Raw genomic sequence first — 21,244 nt, forward strand, 5'->3', positions numbered from 1 at the left:
GTTGCTGGGGGCAGACGGCTGCAGTGAGGGAGGGGTGGACACGCGGCCCAGCTGGGGGTGTGTTAACGATCCAGCAGGGATTGAGGATGTCCTCCCCTCTCCCCGTGCCCCCTTATCGCTCTCTTCCTGTGTAGGCATAATGCCCGTAATATGTATAATTGTGCTGTGGAGGATTTCCATGTGTAGATGACGGTATCTGGGCCCTTGGTGTATGTGCTGTCGCCAGTGACGACAGCCAGGAAGCCACGCCAGCCTTGTGTCCTCCACGCCCTTACGCACTTTCCCTCCGCCTCGGGTAATGCCGTATGTGAACCGTTTCAGGCTCCAACTTCAGGGTAGATGTAATGTTCTGATAGGTAGGGTCTGCGGTCGAAGGGGAAGAGGAGACACAGGAGAGGTGACCCCCGGATTGCTTGAGCAGCTGGAGGACGAGGTGCCTCCAGGGGAGGTGGGGAGACCGAGGATGGGGCGGCAGTCGCGTGGGGGGCACTCGGTCACACATCCCGGCGAGACCGTTTGAGTTGGCAGCAGGAAACCTAGGAAGGCGATCTGTATCTGGGGACAAGCAGCGTGTGGGTGGCGTTAGGAGCCAGGAGACGGTGTGAGGCCACCGGGGTGAGTGTGGAGGAGGGGGAGACTCGGCAGAGCCCGGGTCCGCGGCGTGAAGACCTCAGGGAGCACCGCCCACAGGACAATGGCAAGGAGCTGCCTGCTCTTTCAAAGGTATAATAACTAGTCACTGCAGAAGTTGTTCAAGTTCATATTCCCGAGAGCAGGTGATGGGGTGTATTTGTTACAGAAAGCGTCCACAAGTGACATAAGAAAAATGTCATTTTATGATTCATTATACGCCTGTAATTTCAAGGGACAGTTGACTTCTCATGTCCATTGACTGTGTTTCTTCTATCGTGAATAATTCTTAGTGAGATTAGTTTCGTGGGCGGGGTGCGAGCCCCACAACGGCCCCGGGGTACTAACCCCACCGTTGCCCACCAGCTACAGGGACCCACGCTGGTAGGGGCCCCTAGCTTTTGGTTGGAAGGACTGACTCTACAGAAAAAAAGTTTTTCTCTTTTCACCATGAGGGGTAGGAGAAACGGTAGGAACAAGGGGACATCCACTGGCTTAGGAGTGGGGCGACCTCCAGGCCAGCCCTGACTCCCCTGTCCACACCTCTGCACTTCTCCAAACCTCTGCTTTCTCAACTTCAAAATAAGGGTGTGGGGTGGGGGTTGGATTAAGTTACGTTAGCCCCACTTGTGATAGGACAAGTGGTCCTGCATCCTCTTGGATGGAGCGACCTCTGTGCCTCAGCCTCAGATGGTTCCAGAACATTGCTCTGCATGGGCGTCTGGGGGTGTCTGTTTCCCCCATGTGGGAGCCCCTGTAGGCAGGGGCATGCATTCTCCTCCGTACCCCATTTCTAGCCAGGGCCTGCCTCCTAGTTGCTCAAGTAAATGTTTTTTTTTGAATGGATCCAAACCCTATTAAAAGCAAATTATTCCTAAGTTAAAGTGTTTTTCCCCTTTAAAAAATAAAATAAAATTGCAATGTGAGGCAGTAGGATTTGTGTATTTAGTGGTATTTTGTTCTTACTTACTTCAGAGGGAAACCGTGCTCTAATTCCCTCCTGGTTCACTGTTTGCACAGTCACCTGAAGGGACCGGTGGCGGGTGGACGCCCGTCACATCCGGATGACAATCTGGGTGTTGGGCCTGGAACCCGGGTGAGGGCCTCGCTCGCTCGCGCAGGTTCTGCCGCCCTCTACACCCGAGGCTGACCGGGCCTCCTTTCTCGTTGCTAGGAAGCATGGCCGACTCTCCCAGGGAGGGAGAGCTGGCCAGGTGTCCGGACTTCACCCAGCTGGCTGACATGGCGTCTGACGCTGTAGGAGGAAAGGTAAGTGGGGGGGGATGTGACTCATGGAAGAACGAGTAGTTAATGTGAACCTGGTTAGAATAGCAAGAATCAGGCTCAAGGTTCAGTCTTCTCGAGGAAGCCCATTATTGCAAAAGGCTTCCAAAGAATTTTCTAAAACCTGGTGACAATTCTAGCAAAGGCAGCATTGCCTTAAGCTTAGGACAAGAAGACATTTTGCGCCTGTGTGAAGGATTCTCTACCCCGCGTGTTTTCTCACAGTGCAGATCAGTGGTCCTCACACGGTAACACGGGCGTAACCTGGAGCCCTTGTTAACAGTGCACGAGGGCTGGGGCCGCAGCCCAGTGCTGGGTGCCGAGTACCAGCAAGGCACAGTGCTGTGTACGGTGCAGACAGGAGGGGCCTGGGCCTGCCCTCGAGACACTAGTGCTCCACCAGGGAGACAGACGTGGAAGTCAAGGCAAGGACAGGTGCTGGGGGGCGCATCTCCTCCGGCCGGGGCAGCCGAGTGGGGGGCGTGCTGGGGAAGGCCGTCCAGGTGAGTTTGCTCAAAGGAATCTTCCAGGGCGAGAGGGAGCCAGCTGGGCGAAGGGGTGAGGGGCCGTTTCAGTCGGGATGCTGGGCGGAGGGCTTGCCGGGCGGGGGGAGCACCACATGCTCTGTCGGTTTAGTGTTTCTGGAAGTCATCAGCTGGGGTTTGGGGAGCATGAGCCTCGGGAGGTTGGAAAGGCCCCGTGTGCCCTTTGAGGGCTTCTTCCAAGGAGCCGGTGAAGGGTCGGGACAGGTGAGGGACTCCTATGCATCCGCTCGCCTGAGCTTTGACCTGACACATTTGTGGGGGGCAGGTCAACCCCCGCACAGCAGGGACTCCCCTACACTCTGCCTTCCAAACAGCCTGCGGCTGCAAAGCAGCAGGTCTTCCCCGGACCTTTTAGGTCCAGGGCTGGGGTCGGAGACCAGGTGTTTCACTGGAGGCAAATTATACTCAGAGACTGAGATTGTCCTCACCAATAATTTATTTAACACAGGTTCACTGTGGAAATTGTAATTTCTGATAATAATATTTCACAAGCCAAGAGCATGCGGGATAATGTCTCCTAAATAACACATCCTAAACCAATGATAGGTTAATTACACTATTGTTCCGGGCAAGGGGCAGATGAGAGAAAGTAAGTCCAGGTTTAGGTGAGGCGTCCTTTTCTATGAGGCTGTTCTTTGTAGAGTCAGTCCTTCCAACCAAAAGCTAGGGGCCCCTACCAGCGTGGGTCCCTGTAGCTGGTGGGCAACGGCGGGGTTAGTACCCCGGGGCTGTTGTGGGGCTCGCACCCCGCCCACGAGGAGGAGCCTCGCCAACACAGGGGCAGAGGTCCCTTTTCCCCGGAGACCGCCGAGCGGGAGGAGCCGGAGGGCCACCGCGGGAGCAGGTGTCTAGTTCTCCGGAGCGCTCCTGAGATCGGCCAACGCTCGGGTAAGTCCTCCTCGGATTCTTGACGTTCGAGGTCTAAGCGTCGGCTCCGTGACGCCGCTGAGCCTGTCAGCTGTCGGGCCGCTGAGTGCTTACTGACGCCAGGTGTCGGCGACGAGACCCTGACACAGCTTCCTGAACGCACACACATTCACCCCGAGATGAACACCTCGCTCATGTCGTAAACACGTGGGCTTGAAATGGTCACAGAGCAGCCAGCCGCCACCATCCGGGCATGGTGTCCCCTCCCGACTGCAGCTGTCCCTGGGTCCTGGGAGAGGTAGGGGTGACTGCAGCCTGTTTTGCTCAGAAAATCCATTTTACACCTGTCTTCCTGGTGTGATTAGCAGCAACCTCCTCACTCTCAAAAGTGTCCAGCTTTTGGTTGGTAAGTGACCAGGCCAACCTTCCAGCAGCGCATCCTTCGGTGAGCCGGCCAAACCACGGGTGGCCATTGCTCTGCTTGTGAGACAATCACAAAGCCCCGTGTCCTCCATTCTTGGAAAGGAGAGCTGCTGTATTTTCTTGCGAAGTGTAAGAAGTTAGCACCTCCGCATCCAGATGGTGAAGCGGGTGAAAAACAGGCTGGAAGGAAGGATGGAGGAGGCAGGTGGTGAAGTCTAGACATTTAAAAAGCACACATTGTGGGTTAATTCCGATCGTCCCTCTCCCCCTGGCAATTCCATGTTCCTTTTTACTGCATCTTGTAATGTTTCACTAGGGAATGAAATAAAATGGTTTTTAATTTATGGTTATTTCATCTTGACTTCTTTATTTGTCTAGATTTTATTTGCAACGGATGACTTTTTTGCTCCAGCGGAAAACCTTATAAAGGTATCGTACATCAGCATTCTGCAACGTGGAGTGCTGAGGCAGAACCATCTGTGCAGTTAAAATCCACCGGGGTGCTGGGGATGGGAGTCCTGGAACGTGTGCCAGTGAATTAGCATGTTAGAACAGTAGAAACATGTAGAAACCAGCTCCAGCTCATGCTAAGACACACTGGAGACAGACGGGCACCCGACACAGGGATTCGGGACCGCACTGCTTTATGGGGAGATTACTGAGATCCTCGTATTTTGTCCTCTGTCTAACGTGGAGTTCGTGATCTGTAAACTGTGCTGGGAAGAAAACTGGCACACATCTCGAAAGTCTGGAAAATGTTATCATAATTATAAAAGTGTAGGACATGCTTACTAAAAACTGAACAAAAAGCTCAGAAAATACTGACAAATAGAGGGAAGAAGGGAGCCTCAGCTAGAATCCTGCAACCTTGTCACACCAGCTGTGGGGTGTGAATTCTTGCGAGTGGGCGGACAAGCACAGGTGCACACAGCGTCCACGCCCACGCGCACCGAGTGTGACTGCAGCCAGAGCGTCTGCCCGCTGGCCAGCATGCTGTCCTCCGCTGTGAGCCTCCGCCGTGCTCACTGGCCCTCCGGTCAGTCTTCCTGGGCAGGAGATAGCCAGGTCTGGAGCATGTTAAGGGCATCTCGTCAATTATATTAACTTACTCCTCAGAGAAAATGATAATAAAATGAGGAACAGAGATGTTGATTTACTTGTTCTAGGTCACACAGCTAATAGAGGTCAAAGCTCTGATCATTTTACCATATGTCTTTCTATAGGAAATTTAAATGCATACACGCCTTGGCCTAGCTGTTCCACAGATTGATATTACTTGCATAAATAGGCAAAGATATGTAGAAAATAGTCATTCTGGTGTTGTCCGGATGGGAGAAAACCAACTAAATGTCCATTGATGGGGAACTGGTTAAAGAGCCCATGATATGAGCTTCCAGATGTGGAATACTACGTGGCCACTAAAAAGAATGAGCTAGCGCTCTCCACGCATGCCGGCAACGGAAGGTTCATGCGTGTTGTATGTACATAAAACAGTGTTTAAAAAGATACACACTGAATGGTGAAGTGTGGTTGTCTGTGAGGTGCTGGGCTTGGGAGGGGGATGGGACAAAGAATGGGGTCTTTTTCTTATATTACACTCAAGTATATATTCTATATACACATACATATCTGCACACACGCGTGTACATATATCCATATAATATGCATGTGTGTGTACATAGGTACATTTCCTTTCTGAAAACAAACAAACCACAGATAAAGCTAAGGTCCCTCTCACCACCCACTTTAATGCCCATCCATTCCTTCCCTTTATAGAATTAACACTACTGCGAGATTGGCACATTCTTCTAATATATTTCATACTTTTAAGTAAATATATCTGTATATAGAAAGTAGTCCTGCTGTCTGTTTTTAAATTTGTATACATGTACTTATAAAGTACTTAACGTTCTGTGACATGTCGCATGGGATGTGCACGTGTTCTGCCCATGCGGAGGGGTGCGGTCCGGTGGCCCCCGGACTGCCCACCACCAGGTCCCTCACCCCACTGGGACCCTTTCCTGTGCTGACACACATTTAGGTTGGTTAAATTTTACCTACGATGAACATCCGTGTGCAGGGATTGGCACACGTGCGGGTTTACCCCTGGGATGGGGCTTTGGTGTTCCTTTTTTACGAGCTGATTTGTCCTCATTTGGTGAGTACCATTTTTGTGAAAGCACTGTTTCCAGTTGAGTCGTGAGTTTCCTTCCATGTCGATCCGGTTGCCACGGCAGCAGGGCAACAGTGCGCCGGCGAGGACCCCTGCCACCAAAGCTACACCGAGTACCAGGAAGCTTGGGGCTGAGCGAGCGCTGGGCTTCCCGTGGGTGGTGCACCCCCCTTTCTCTTGCTGGGTTCGCAACAAAGCTTCTGAATCCTCTACGGACACAGGAAAGACTGGAGTTCAGATTGTCTTTAGATGTGTTCGGATTGTAACACAATTCAAATGCCACCAACTTGGACATAATAATGCTAAACAAATATTGGGCCCTTACCATATGCCAAGCACTGCTCCAAAAATTTTAATGCTGGCCATGACCTCAGAAGGAACACGGCACTATATCTCTGCCTTTAACACACAAACTGAGGCACAGGAGGTCGGGCATTGCGTCTGAGCACATGTGGACCTTCGGTTTTGCCCCCCTAGCATCTCCACTGGGGCCCAGCCTGGCCCCAATACCGCGTGTCCGTGACTTTGTTCTTTTCCTCTGCACCTGCTGGGGAGGTTTTCCTAAGCAGAAACATAAGACTCTCCTTGTACTTGAGTTGATGTAAAAAGTGAAAATGTTCCCCAGCTTGGCCACCCACCAAGCACAGAACAATTTCTGAGTCTATGCTATTGATGGGGGCTTTCACACGTATTATTTCAACCTCATAACAGCCCTGCAAGGGATGTGTTCACCATCCCCGTTCTTCAGGATGAAGCAGTGGGGGCTCACCTATTTGTCTAGGGGGCAACAAGGGGCTGAGCTAAGCCTCACACCATCCTGTTTTTCCCCCTGTGGGCACAGAGCAGCTCTAAGGGCTGGGGTTTAAGTGTTCAGCTGGGCCCGAGCATTCAGCCTGCCACTTATACTCTTTGGCCAGATTCCTTGTTAAGCAGTCTTTTCTAGGTTGCTTGGGAACTCTGTCCTCTCTGGCTTTGCTCCTTTCGGGATGCACATAGGCTGCAACAGGGAACTGCGTGGTTTGCGGGGCCGCAGAATGAACTGTGATGGGGCTTTACCTATTGCTATCAGCAGTTTATTCTGTGTATTGAGGCCCGCCCACAGAGAAGCAGAATTTCTTTCTCTGGAGGTGGTACAAAGATAAGGAGGCACCCCCGATCTGGAATGGGGTCCCTGTGTGTGAAGGTCGTAGCAGACTCCCCTGTACCTACCTAGGATTCCCACAGAGTCCCTGCGGGCACGGCCCACCTGTCCCTTTGGGGTGGGAGTGGATATGCCGGAAGCCCAGGCCCTCGCATGGGTGTTAATGACGGACTTGTGCATCTTTGCTTTAGAGTGACAGCCCAAGCTTCAAAGTACACGAATACACTGAATTTGGGAAGTGGATGGATGGATGGGAGACCAGAAGGAAAAGGATTCCAGGTAACGAGATCTCTCTTTCTCTCACTGTGGTGAAGCTTAAACACGTGTTGGAAAGCCTGTGTGCATTTCCGGTCAGTTGGTCACGGGCCCTTGGAATGCTCCGTATCTCGGATGACCCTTCTGAACATCAGGCTCTGAGGATGTAGGAAGGGGTCACGTGTGCACCAGCAGGCGGGAAGGAGGGCGTGCACACTGCTGGGACGTGTCGGTGAGGCTGTGGGGGGCGGCGAGGACCTCCCCGAGTGGTGTGGCGCATTTGCGGTGGGCCTTCACCCCTGTTCCCTGGGGCAGGTGCTCTTATCCCCACGTAGCTGCTGTGGAAGCAGCCTCACTCGCTCAGCCCTGGTCCCATCACTGCACACACTTCCTGTCACCTGAGGATCTACTTTTCTTCATTGCTACTCATCAGGCTCAATCAAAATACTCCTTTTGAAGTTGAAGGAATGTCTATAAAAGCAAACTAATCCAGCATTAGGCTAATAACGGTTTTTTTTTGGGGGGGGGGTCTGTCTCAAGTATTACAGAGATACTGGGTATTTCTAAGGTACTCCAGACATGATCAGATTCCAATGAATCTGGGCATTTAAAGGTGGGTCTGCATCGGACTGCAAGTAACCAAGAACTACTTGGTGATCTACAACTTGGAAACTTCTTAGATTTTAGCAGACGCAGGGGGCCGAGTTGGGTGGGGCCCCACAGGAAGTCCCCAGAGCCTGAGGTGACGGTGAGCAGGCCGCTTCTGGAGGCCCAGCTCCACGATGAGCACCTGGTGAGCTGGGTGGGATCTTGTCTACACTGTGCACAGTCACAGTTGACCTTTTTAGAATCTGATCTCGCAGTTGTAGAAACAAGGCTCAGAGAGGCCAGTTTTTACTTTGGAACCAGAATCCGGTCTCCCTGGATCCAAGGCCTATATGCACATCCTGCTGTGATTGGAACACGGGTTCTCGTGGGGCACGGCGGCCACGTATGGCCACGTTATAGGAGATCTTTAAGTCACAGCTGAGAGTTAACCTGTGTGCACTTTTCTGTGGCAGGAGGAGGGTGCTGCTTGTTTTCATTTCAGTTCTGTTCAACCCCACGCTTCATCTAACGAGTTAAACCTGACGGGATGTCCTTGTTCACGTCTCGTAGGTCATGACTGGTGCATCATCAAGCTGGGGATACAAGGGATTATCCGAGGCTTCGACGTGGACATTTCTTACTTCATGGGGGATTATGCTCCTCGAATGTCAATTCAAGCAGCAAACTTGGAAGAAGGTGTCCTGGGAACCACCAGCCCCCAGAATGAGCACTGTGGGGTTGTGGGGTCATCTGGCCCAGCCCCCTGATGTGCATTTTCCATCCAGACAGGTTCAGCGACTTGTCTAAGGCCACTTTACTGCCACGGAGCTGTAGAACTTGGATTCCCAATAGAGTGTTCTGTGATTTTTGATTTTTAGCTTGACCAAATGTAGAGTTCATTATTCCCACACTCTTGAGGCCTCACCCAGAGGCATACCCTCCTGGCACCGTGAGGTTTGGGGAGAGGTTGCCGGGGAGGGTGGCAGGGAGTGGGCTACCTGGACAGTGTGGAGCCAGGTCTGGGCCAGCTCTGGACGTGTGGCATCAGCTTCTTCTTGGTTCTCCCAGTGTGCATAATGATGCAGTAGCCACAGGGTTTTCAGAAAGGGTTCCTTGCTGCTTTGTGGGATGCTGGACCACAGGAATCATACAGGCTCTAAAGTTAGACCTGGGTTTTTATTCCTTCAATTGGCATAATCTGAAGTTGGTCCCAGCATTATTATTTTTTTTTTTTAGAAACAGGTACCATTATGTGTGTGCGTATGCATGTACTTAGGGAAGATAAATCATGACAGTTGGCAAATTTACGCTGAGAGCACTGCCTCAATAGCTCTGTACGAGGCTCTGTGGAAGGATGGGCCCTGCTCCTGATGACAGTGGGGGAACCTGAAAAGTTAGGGGATGATGGAGAGATGCTACTCTGGAGGCAGGAAATGACTAAGGACAAACAGTAAGATTCCTTCTGCAAGTCCAGCAATTGTCCCAGATATTGCCCAAATATCAATTCCAAGGATGCCAGGGGTGGCGGGGCGGGGGGGGGTCCTGTTTCTGGAACTGACCTGGCAATGTTCCAGAATTTCCATTGATCCAACTTCTAAAAACTCTAGTCATGATACATTTGTTGCAGTTGGACTTAACCTGGAAATGGTATGTATTATTTTGACAAGCAAATGTCCTACCATATGTTTTGCAGGACTTTTTGGAATTACTTAGTGTTTTAAATACTGAGGAACTTCAAGTGTGTCTATTACTTTGGTCATCTGACACTCTGACTTAGGAAATGTCATCTTTGGGCTTATTTGGCAAAATGAAAATGAACATACAGCCCACTATGAGACTATATTCTTTTTGATTTTGAACATGAACCATAACCCTATTGGTCAATCTACCTTCAGATAAACAACCAGAAATCCCACAGAGAGGAGTCAGGACAGGAGTGGCAGCCACGCCGGAGGAGTTTGAGGCTGTTGCTGAGGTGAGCCTGCAAACAGGATCGGGGACCTGTCATGGTGGTTGGGGCGGCAAGGGAACCGCTCTGTATGGCTGGCCACGAGGGTGCTTCTTTGGGACATTCAACCCAGGTACACCTCCCCTCATTTACTGGCCCGGCGTGACTTTGCAGATGCTTCTCGAATGCTTCATGCAACCCCTGTACGAGGGAATGCCATGGCCCGTGTGAGGTCTAGAGTAGTGTGTCTCAGGGCGCTCTGCTTACCCGTGCTCATCCACCGGATGCTGCCCTGATGAGATAAATACAGAAATCCACCGTAATAGCTTACATACTTCTTATATAGCAGTTTGACAAAGCAAACTTTATGCCTGATGAGTTTGATAAACAACTTGGGCTTGTGTTTTGGTACATTCTTGTTTTTTAAAGTTTGTCTAGTAATTAATTTATACTCTCTTTTACAAAAGTGTTGATCATAACAGACTGGAAAATAAGTAACAACAACAGTTTAAAGAACAAGAATCTAAAGGAAATGGTCACAACATTCAGGTCACTGGTCAACCCCAGGTCTCAGGGTCCCTGAGGACAGCCCAGTTTTTACTGAATGTTCACATAACCATTCTGGTTTCTTCTAAGAATCCCCAGAGGGAATCTCAGATCTTGTCCTTCATTCCCAAACCCCCCTGCCTTTTCTCCTGCCACCATAACCCAGTGGCTATTCTGATCAGGATGAAAAAACCCTCAGGCCTTTTTTCTGTTTAGTAACCCTGAGATTTAATCTTTATTAGTATTTTTATTAAAGTATTTTACTAGACATCCATCATCAATTTTTATTCCAAAGTATTTCTATCCTGTAGGCCCCACGTGAGCACTAGGATGAGAAAATTTACTGTTCCCCGGAGCCGCTGCTGACATTTTTATATTTATTGCTAGCTGAAGTCCAATGACTGGAACTACCTGGTCCCTATGACAGAGCTTAAACCAGGAAAGCCTGCTTCCAGCCACAATTATTTTCCTGTCAATTCCCAGCAGAGATGGAGTCACGTGAGACTCAACATTTTCCCGGGTAAATATGATGTGGACCCATCTGCCGTTCTGTGGCTTCTTTACTTAATGTGGGCATATTTCAGAGTGAAGTCACTCATCGCTCTAACATTTTAGGGTTATAATTTGCCCTTTTTGTGCTCTAGGAAATTCTTGTTCCAACCCAACCATCCGTTGGTAGTTATTGAAAAAGCATTAGGTCAATTAGGATATGATGGAACTGAGCTGTATTAGGTTAAATAGCTTCTAATGATTTCTATTTCACTGGGCACATTAGCAGATCAAGTAGTGTGTACAAATGACCCTCATTTTCTTTTATTTAACAGCTTTATTGTAATGTAATTCACATACCATGCAATTCACCTACTTGAAGTGCACAGTTCAGTGGGTTATATTATACGTCAGTATATGGTTTAAAGTCTACAGAAATATACAGCAATGTGCAACCATCACCACAGTCAATTTTAGAAGGATTTCTCACCTCAGAAAGAAATCCTATACCCTTACTATCAACCCTCATCTCTCTCAGCCCTAAGCAACCATTAATCTACTTTCTGCCTTGACAGAGTTGACCATTCTGGACATTTCATATAAATGGTCTTTTGTGACTCGCTTCTTTCACTTAGCGTGTTTTCAAGGCTCATCCATGTTGTAACATTATTAGGAGTACTTCATTCCTTTTCATGGCAGAATAATATTCCACTGTACAGATAAACCACGTTGTTTATCCAGGTCATCAGTTGATGGACATTTGGGTTGTTTCCACCTGTTGGCTACCTAGGGATAATGTTGCTATAAATATTCCTGTACAAATTTTTCATTTGGGTATATATGTAGGATTGGAATTGTTGGGTCATATGATAACTATGTTTTTAATTGTTGGGAGGAACCATCAGATTATTTTCTAAAATGACTGCATTATATTATATTCTCACCAGCAGTGTGAAGGGTTCCAATTTCTCCATATCCTTCCTAACACTTACTATTATCTGGCTTTTTTATTGTAGCCATCCTAGAGGATGTGAAGTGGTATCTCACTGTGGTTTTAATTTGCATTTCTCTAATGACTAATGATGGTGAGCATATTTTCAGTTCCTTACTTTGGCCATTTGAGTATGTTTATATATACATGTGTATATGTACACATGTATTTATAAACATTTTTTTTTGAAAAGTATCTTTTGCCCATTCTTAAGTTGGGTTTTTGTTTTTTATGTAAGAGTATGTAAGAGTTCTTTATATTATCCTAGATACATATCCTTTACTGGATATATGATTTGCAAATATTTTCTCCTGGGGTCCAAGTATAAAGGGGAAGGAAGCAGTAGGACAACCTGATGGGGCATATAGGATGGCAACAGGTTGCTTTAAATGAGTCACCCTCAGAGCATGGAGGGGCATGTCTAATATCCTTGATAGTTTTCATTAAAAGTGAGGCTGGATATTAACTCTGTAAAGAAGAATCTTATTTTTTAAAATATCAAGTCAGCTTTACACTCAACAAACAAGTATCTTCTATACCATCAAAGAGGATCACCGTGTCCAGTGAACCAGAGCAGTGGTGCTCATAGGTTAGCTTCTGCTAAATTACTCCCTCTAGTATATTTTTTAGGGTATTATGCTAACATAGTCTGGTTTTATTTATTGTAAATGTCAAGACTGTTCTACTGAAATTTTTTCAGATCACTCAGTTTCATCAAATTTTTCATGTAAAAATATATAGGGTTTGGTTTCAGTAGAATACTCTGATTAATGAAAAATTCTATATATACAAAGCTTGCTCCCACATTCTAGGAAGTACTGGCCAAACAAATAAAAATATTCACTTTATTAGAATCAGATAATGTGAGTTGATGTTGGCAGGTGCTCTCTGCTCTACAGACCTAATCTTGGCTGCTGTGGTTCTCAGAAACGATCTGGTTTTGTGAATATTATCTTTTCTATTCTCAATCACATTGCTAAGCAGTATGTTGTTATAAAAATAAAACATAATGCTCATGTATGAGTCTGTGTAGGATTTAGCAATGCTAATTTGTGGCATCAAACATTATATCTATGGTGAATTTCCCAATTTCCTCTTGACCTTCTTGGAGTTATTAATCCAATAAAAAATGTGAGAACCTACTATGTGCCAGGACCAGTTCTAGATAGAGATGATAGAGATAGATCATTATTCTGGCTTTCAAAGATTTTATACTCTGGTTCTGGGAGACTGATATCAGCAGGGGCTTAAACAAATAAAGTGACAAGATAATTTCAGACTGTGAATTGAACTCTGAAATAAATATGGGAAGGGATGGTACACCCAACCTGGGGAATCAGGCAGGGCCAGGCAGAGCTGGAAGGAGGTAGCTAGAGAGTGAGAGAAAAAAACCTCTCTGAGACCATGACACTAAAGGTGAGACCTAAAAACAACAAGTGGTCTTTTGGAGAGCTGGGAAAGTTGTTCCAGTACAAAGGAATGGTAGGTGCAAAGGCCCTGGGGCAGTAGAGTTGGTGTATTTGAGAAATAGAGCAGGCAGGATGTGGAGGGCTTTGTCGTTTATGACCCACAAACAGCCACCTTTCCAAGTAAGAAATAACTGTGTCCTCCTTCCTTCTTAGACGGTGGAATTGCACGTCTTAGAGTATATGGTACTGGACAGAAAGACTGGACTGCAACTGACCCCAAAGAACCTTTTGACCTAGTGGCCATCGCTCACGGGGGTGCCTGTGTAGGATTCAGCAATGCACACTTTGGGCATCCAAACAATATGATAGGTAAGATGATGCTCTGGGAGCTGGCCTTTATTTGGGATGTCTGGGCATCAACATTAAGCACCCCGTATGGTATGAATGATTTAAGAGGAAGCACAGGAGTGGATGGGATTAACCATCGACACACAGGATTTGATGCCTTTATGATGTGAAGTAAATCAATAGAAATTTTCCTTCCTAATTTTGGCCTAAAGGGAAAAGTAAAACTTACTAACCCTCTGGCTGTATGTGAATTTACCAAAACATTAAGTTGAATGAAAATGATTTGTGTAGCAATGCTCAGGTGCATGGGATCTGTGATATAATGACGCCAGTGCATTCATTCTCACATTTAAGATAAAATCCTGTGATATTCCCCTTAAACCATGTCATTCTCGGCAGGAGTTGGAAAGGCCAGGTCTGTGGCAGATGGCTGGGAGACCGCGAGAAGGCTGGACAGGCCGCCAGTATTAGAGGTAAGGAGTCCTTGGGCGCCTGGGTGGCTCAGTTGTTAAGCGACTGCCTTCGGCTCAGGTCATGATCCCAGGGTCCTGGGATCGAGTCCCGCATCGGGCTCCCTCCTCGGCGGGAAGCCTGCTCTCCCTCTCCCACTCCCGCTGCTTGTGTTCCTGCTCTCGCTGTCTCTGTCTCTGTCAAATAAATAAATAAAATCTTTAAAAAAAAGAGGTAAGGAGTCCAAAACAGCCACAGAAAAGTTTTCTAGATCTTGTTTTAAATTTACATCAAGGAAATGCTTATTTCAGAAAGCTCTCAGGCAATGTTCCAGAAGTAGTTCTCCGTGTTTTCTGGATCCCCTGTTGCCTCAGTGTACCGTCAGGGCAGAACCTGGAAGGCCCCAGTGCTGGCCACACCAGCCACTCTAAGGCATCACTGTTCTGTCCTTGTTTCTATATTTTTTTTATTTTTAACATTTAAAAAATATTTTATTTATTTATTTGAGAGAGAGAGAGAGTGAGCATGAGCAGGGGCTGAGGGAGAGGGAGAGGCAGACTCCCTCCACCAACATGGAGCTTGATCCCAGGACCCTGAGATCATGACCTGAGCCAAAGGCAGACATTTACCCGACTGAGCCACCCAGGTGCCCCTATTTATTTATTTTAGAGTGAGAGACAGAAAGAGAGCACACAAGGGGGTGGGGAGGGGCAGAGGGAGAGGGAGAGAGAGAATCCCCAAGCAGACTCCCCACTCAGCATGGAGCCTGACTTGGGACTCAATCTCCTGACCCTGGGATCACGACCTAAGCCAAAATCAAGAGTTGGATGCTTAACAGACTGAGCCACCCAGGCACCCCCCAACCCCGTTTCTTTAATAAAGAAATGCAGATCTACAATTTAATGATAGAAAACCCATGGATAAATTTGTTGGTCGACCTGGAGAAGAAAACACCAGTTGAGTCATTTTGGTATCTATGTGCCCTTGGATGAGACCACTGTGGATGTGTGACAGATCGGGGTCTCTCGAGATGGCTCAGCTGTTCATTTTGGCCAGTGACTAATGTGAGATGCAAAAGTCAAAACAAAAGCAAAACAAAACACCTTTCTGTGTGTTAATCCCACTGAAAACTTACTGGTAAACCCCCTTTCTTGGGTCAGTGTTCATGTCAACCAATACTTCCAAAGAAAATGAACATAATCCCATTGCCAGAAACTAAGGTTTGGGTGCAGATCATTTATTGGTATGGATTTGACCAAGAACATAACTACTTTGAAAGATCAAAACAAACTGATCAGAGGACCAGGGGCTCAGACACAGACCCTTCTACATGAGTTTACATTGACATAGAAAATCCTATCAAAAATTTATAAAAACTTACCAATTATCCAATAAGCTCATGAGTCCAGATGAGGCATTTAAGGAATAATAGCCAAAGAGACAATTAACACAAAATGTAATTTACATATCAGGGCCTAGGAAACACACTTTTATAGTAAGAAATAAAAGAAATATCATAAATATATGTCAACATTTTTCACTTGCTGGTTTCCAGAATTAGTTTCTCAAACGGCACTAAGCTGGCTTATCTTCTTTTTCTTCCTCATCATTCTTCTCATCATTCCAGAATGACGAGAACGGCATTCTCCTTGTTCCGGGTTGTGAATGGGCAGTTTTCCGATTGGCACATCCTGGAGTAATAACTCAAATAGAAATTGATACAACACATTTTAAAGGTAAGTGTAAGGCTGTCAGGAAGTGCATATAACCAATGTGCTGGTTATAGAGATAATGTGGTCCTGTGGGCGTGGAGCTCAGGATGGTGGGCTGGGGACTCAGCTTTTACCCTCAGCAGATGTGAGGTTTTGAGCAACTTCCTCTAACTCTTGGTGCCCTACTTTTCGTCTTTATAAAATGTCAGAGTTCAACTGGATGACCCCCCAGAGTCAGATGAGATTCTGTGAAGACTCTTTAATATAGGGGCCCTCGATCTCACTTGGAATGAGTGTGAAATAGCCTCTGGTTAGGACATGAGAAGAACTGGATGGCGTCTTCTTACTGGGGGGAGGGGGACGAAGCAGATTGGTTGGGGATGACCATTTCCACTCCAGATTGGACTTTTAAGGCAGGAAGCTACACATTTTCAAAACCATGCCCTTCCGTTAAAAAAAAAAAAAACATTTGCAGAAGCGCCCCTGATATTCGAAACCTACTTTCCTATGAAACGTATACATGTGTCATTATATCGACAAAGTCAAGAGCGGGTATTAAACCTTTATACTGCCGGGTGAGATTTTCATACGTACTGGATTGGCTGTCTTGTGATTGTTTAGTTGTCAGTAGACGGTGGCAGTTTATACTCCTATTTTGGATGCCTTGAGGTTTAAATGTCTTGTGAATCATTGTGACTTCACTCAGCACACCAAGACACAATATATATTTAAAGTGAAGCTCTTCTCTCCCTGCTCGGCAGGGAGTCTGCTTATCCCTCCGACTCTCCCCCCTCTCATGTGCTCTCTCTCATTCTCTCTCTCTCAAATAAATAAATAAAATCTTAAAAAAAAAATAAAAAAAAATAAAGTGAAGCTCTTCTTCAGTGGTAGTGGATTTAAGTGAATTATTTCAAGTATTGATCATTGTGACCTATTTTTGGAAGACTACTTTAGATCTGATTGTCAGGTCACTGTTTTCACTTTTCTTTCTTTTTTATTTTTTTATTATGTTCAGTTAGCCAGCGTGTAGTACATCATTAGTTTTTGATGTAGTGTTCAACGATTCACTAGTTGCCTGTAACACCCAGTGCTCATCACCATACGTGCCCTCCTTAATACCATCACCCAGTTACCCCATCCTCCTACCCCTCTCCCTTCTGTAGCCCTCATTTTGTTTCTGGAGTCCAGAGTCTCTCATGGTTTGTCTACCTCTCTGATTGCTTCCCATTCAGTTTTCCCTCCCTGCCCCTATGGTCCTCCATGCTATTCCTTATGTTCCACATATGACTGAAACCGTATGATAATTGACTTCTCTGCTTGACTTACTTCGCTTAGCATAATCCCCTCCAGTTCCATCCATGCCGATGCAAATGGTGGGTGTTCATCCTTTCTGATGGCTGGATAATATTCCATTGTATATATGGACCACATCTTCTGTATCCATTCATCTGTTGAAGGGCATCTTGGCTCCTTCCACAGTTTGGCTATTGCGGACATTGCTGCTATGAACATTGGGGTGCATGTGGCCCTTCTTTTCACTACGTCTGTATATTTGTGGTAAATAACACAGCTGAGGAAGAGCTCATTCTGGATCAGCGGTGATGTCAGCTCTGCTTTTTTCTCGTGGTTTGTGGACGCTTGCATTTCTGGTGGTATCTTTAATCCATGGGTGTCTGCATGGATAGTTTAAAATCACTTGTTAATTTTGTGAGTGATAGTTTATTTAAAACCAGGTAACAATCAGTAAGTCCGTGTAAACGGGGTGCCTGCTGCACTGTCAGGGGCTTGCTGCTGTCTGCTCTCCAGCTTCCATGTGTCACATGAGGACAGTCGTGGAGTGGGGGGCGTGCCAGGATCTAGCTGTCCTCTCAAATACGCAAGGCCTAATAGATACGCATGTATGTGCACAGATATTAGAGAAATAGAAACAGAAATAGTGGCTTTCATGTTCTCCTCCTGCATCTTTTGGGTTTCCGTGTGCACCCGGGAGCGTGCTCACCCACCTTGGAGGTCACTGTTTTAAGAGATGAGCTATAGGGGCATGAGAACAATGCATTTTTTTTTTTCTGTCAGGTTCTTTTTTTTTTTTAAGATTTTATTTATTTGAGAGAGAGAGAGAACACAAACAGGGGGAGTGACAGGCAGAGGGAAAGGGAGAAGCAGACTCCCCGCTGAGCAGGGAGCCCAATGTGGGCCTCGATCCCAGGACCCTGGGATCATGACCTGAGCCGAAGGCAGACACTTAATGCCTGAGCCACCCAGGTGCCCCTTCTGTCAGGTTCTTTATCAGCAACCCCTCCTCTGCTGATCTTAAAGTCTTAGGGGATGCCTAAAGTGGTTCTCCCCACAAAGAGTGTGGCCCTCCAACCCCACTGGACACAACCCTGATGAATTCCAGAGAGAAGAGAGACTCAGGACCCTGTGTCTCACCTGGGGAACAGGGAGCACACCTGGAAGACAGCACTTGGGTTGGTGCTGCTCACTGACTGGTTGACTTAGCTCGGTCTCTTTACTTCACGTGACGATGTATGATACCATAAGAAAGTATCTTCCAGCTTCAAAATAGTTTCAGATGAACCACACAGCCCCATGCAAGTGCTTAACTGCAATCTAGGGTGCTTATTGCCTTCAACTTTCAGAGTAAAATGCTGCACATCCAAACTCCAACATGCCAGCTGGCTAATGATGTCAGGTCGATTCTGATTCCTCTGAAACACACACCTACATTTCATCAGGCGATCCAACCCCATCACTGCTGGGTGCTTTCCTTCTCTCACATACGTCACACCTTTGCTTCTGTTCGGAGAGAACAATCTGTTCTTTGCAGGGTCTTTGATTCGATTAAAAAGTCCAAGACCGTATAAGCCAAAGTGCTGAGTATAAACAGAATGGAGAGTCACCCTGCGTTTGCTCTGACAGGCAATTCTCCTGACAGCTGTAAGCTGGATGGTTGTATCCTGACGACTCAGGAGGAAGAAGACATGATCAAGCAGAAGTGGGAGCTTCCGGGCCATAAGTGGAAACCGCTGCTGCCAGTCACCAAGGTGTGGCACCCACGGGGAGCTGTGCAGGGTGGCCCCCAGCCTAGCCGCATCCCTCAGATTCGCTTTCCAAACCTTCTGATCGGCTTCACAGTAACATGGACAAGCTTCTAAAAACTGTTATCTGTGCATTTATGTCATGAAAACACAGGCTCTAGTTCATACCTTTGCATTTCTAACAACCAAGTTTTGTTTTAAATCATCATGTGCAAAGAATGTATACATACTTCCATATGTATGTATATGGAAGATGTTTCTGCAGTATATTAACTTTTTAGAAGGGATGAGTAGCATATTTAAAGCTATAACAGCATGTCCTCTTGTGGGATGGATGCTGAGATGTTCCAGAAGTGTCCTCTCCCATCCAGTGGGAGGACAGTCATTTGCAGGTCAGAGTGGGGCACGAGGGTTGCTCCCACGGAGGGATGGGTGATGACTTCTGGGAGGTCACTTACTTTCTTTTCCTTATCAGTGTGTCCTCTTCATTAACTATTAAGAACCACAAACATCATGGACCCGAGTGTTCATGTCAGTAATCCCCGGGCTTGTGATCCCGACTAGCTTTTCTCTGTGGTAAGCCAACTTACTATCAGTGAGTAACTGTCACGGTTCATGGGCCCTGAGTCCACACGGACAGATGGCTCGGCAGGCCAGCCCGTTTGGGCCCCACACTGCGTTACCACAAGGGCCTCTTCCCTGCCTCTCTTTCAGCTCTCCGCCAACGAAAGTCACTTGTTCGACAGCCTGACCCTGGAGCTCCAGGATGTCATCACGCACGTGAGGCTCACCATCTCCCCCGACGGCGGCGTGAGCCGTCTGCGACTCAAGGGCTTCCCCAGCTCCATCTGCTTGCTGCGGCCCGGCGAGAAGCCCATGATGAGGTTCTCTGTGAAAGCGGGCTTCCGAGCCAACCTCTGACTCCACGTGCGGCCGGCGCGGGCTACGGGATGACACAGTCCTACACTTCTCCTGAAGTGTCTTTAACACCTAAAACTTAAGAGGTTTCTAGCAATGAATCTAAGATCAACATAATTCCTGGCGATTTAGTAAAGTGGTCACTCTCACACGTTGACATGTGTACTCACTGTCGCTATGAAGCGTGTGGTAGGTTAAAAATTGGCTGTGGCTTTGAAAAGCAGTGGTCTCATAAAGATTACTTTTAAAAACCACTACAAGATCTTGCTATTTATAGCATATTCTGTACCTGCTGTCTGCAGATTTGGCAGGCCATGTATTCATAGCCTATTGCCTTTAAAAGTTTAAGCCCATCAAAACCATTGGAAAAATCTATTTCTGGAATCATTGATTGTCTCAGCTCAAGAGGACCCATCCTCTTTCTGGGCCCATCCCTACCCAGAAAAGGAATAACTTCTACAAGGGCACCCGCGACCTTGAATTGTTCTTCCCCAAATGAAAGTGCATTCTGAATGTTAAACCTCTGAGAAACCGTGTGCTAGCTTGATGAGTGATCCAGTTTCTCACAGGCTCTCAATGGTTCCATACAATTCTTCCTTGACACAATTTTGATTATCCAGACAGTCCTGATGACCGCCCCCCCCAAGTCCCCAACCTCTCCGGCATAGGAGGCTGGCAAGTGTAGTGGGAAGGTTGTGGTGAGTGTGGGGTGGATCCTCAGCACCCTCCCATTCCTACCACCTCTGCAGAGAGGTAGATCACGAAGAGTGTCTGTCTCCCTTCCTGTCCCTGAGCTCTGCTATCCTCCCCTGTCTGGGCTCGCTGATGCCCCCTCCCCTAGCCTGCTCTCCCCCTGCCCCTCACCTCTCCGGGCTCTCAGATGCCCGCGCCCTCACCTGTTCCGGCTCCCTGCCGCCCCGCACCTGGCCATCGTCCTGCCCCTCTCAGGGCTGCAGGCGGTCACAATGGCCGGCTGGCGTCAGCGCGGGCGGGGAGCCGGGGCGCACCGCAGTCCCGCGCCCACGCCCCGGCTGCCCCAGGGCTCCAGTGCAGCGAGCGGTGTGCGGCGGCCCTGGGGCGGCGGGGCCATGGGCACGCGCGGGCCGCACGTGCTGGTGGACCCCACGCCCGCCAAGACCATCCTGGTGTACCGCAACGGGGACGCGTTCTTCGCGGGCCGGAGGTTCGTGCTGCCGCGGCGCCGCGTGGCCACCTTCGAGGCGCTGCTGGACCAGCTGACCGAGCAGGTGCAGGCGCCCTGCGGCGTGCGGCGCCTCTTCACGCCGACGCGCGGCCACCCGGTGCTCGAGCTGCAGGCGCTGCGGGCCGGCGGCAAGTACGTGGCGGCCGGCCGCGAGCCCTTCCGGAAGCTCGAGTGAGTGCGGCGCCCCTTCCGCGCGGCCCGCCGCTCTGCGCCGCGACTGGGCGAGTGGGCGGCGCGCCTGTCGCCCTCTGCCTTCTGTGCGGGGTGACCGGAGAGCGCGGGAGC

The 21,244-nt window shown here is 48.1% G+C and overlaps 2 protein-coding genes across 2 annotated transcripts in view; both read left to right on the plus strand.

The window, feature by feature from the left end:
• Positions 1-1,809: 1,809 nt before the first annotated feature.
• Positions 1,810-19,900, plus strand: ALLC (allantoicase). Its single transcript, XM_032430173.1, has 11 exons — positions 1,810-1,899; positions 4,128-4,178; positions 7,255-7,342; positions 8,477-8,602; positions 9,802-9,881; positions 10,788-10,920; positions 13,503-13,658; positions 14,037-14,110; positions 15,715-15,823; positions 18,719-18,843; positions 19,552-19,900. The coding sequence occupies exons 1-11, from the start codon at positions 1,810-1,812 to the stop codon at positions 19,756-19,758; spliced, it is 1,239 nt and encodes a 412-aa protein (XP_032286064.1). The 3' UTR covers positions 19,759-19,900.
• A 943-nt stretch (positions 19,901-20,843) lies between these two features.
• Positions 20,844-21,244, plus strand: part of DCDC2C (doublecortin domain containing 2C) — a 107,559-nt gene continuing 107,158 nt past the window's right edge. Inside the window, exon 1 of the mRNA XM_032430111.1 lies at positions 20,844-21,130. Within this exon, the coding sequence (XP_032286002.1) occupies positions 20,844-21,130 (287 nt within the window). The remainder of the gene's footprint in view (positions 21,131-21,244) is intronic.

This window comes from Phoca vitulina, unplaced genomic scaffold (genome assembly GCF_004348235.1).
Source record: "Phoca vitulina isolate PV1807 unplaced genomic scaffold, GSC_HSeal_1.0 scaffold42, whole genome shotgun sequence".
NCBI classification, from domain to species: Eukaryota; Metazoa; Chordata; class Mammalia; order Carnivora; family Phocidae; genus Phoca; species Phoca vitulina.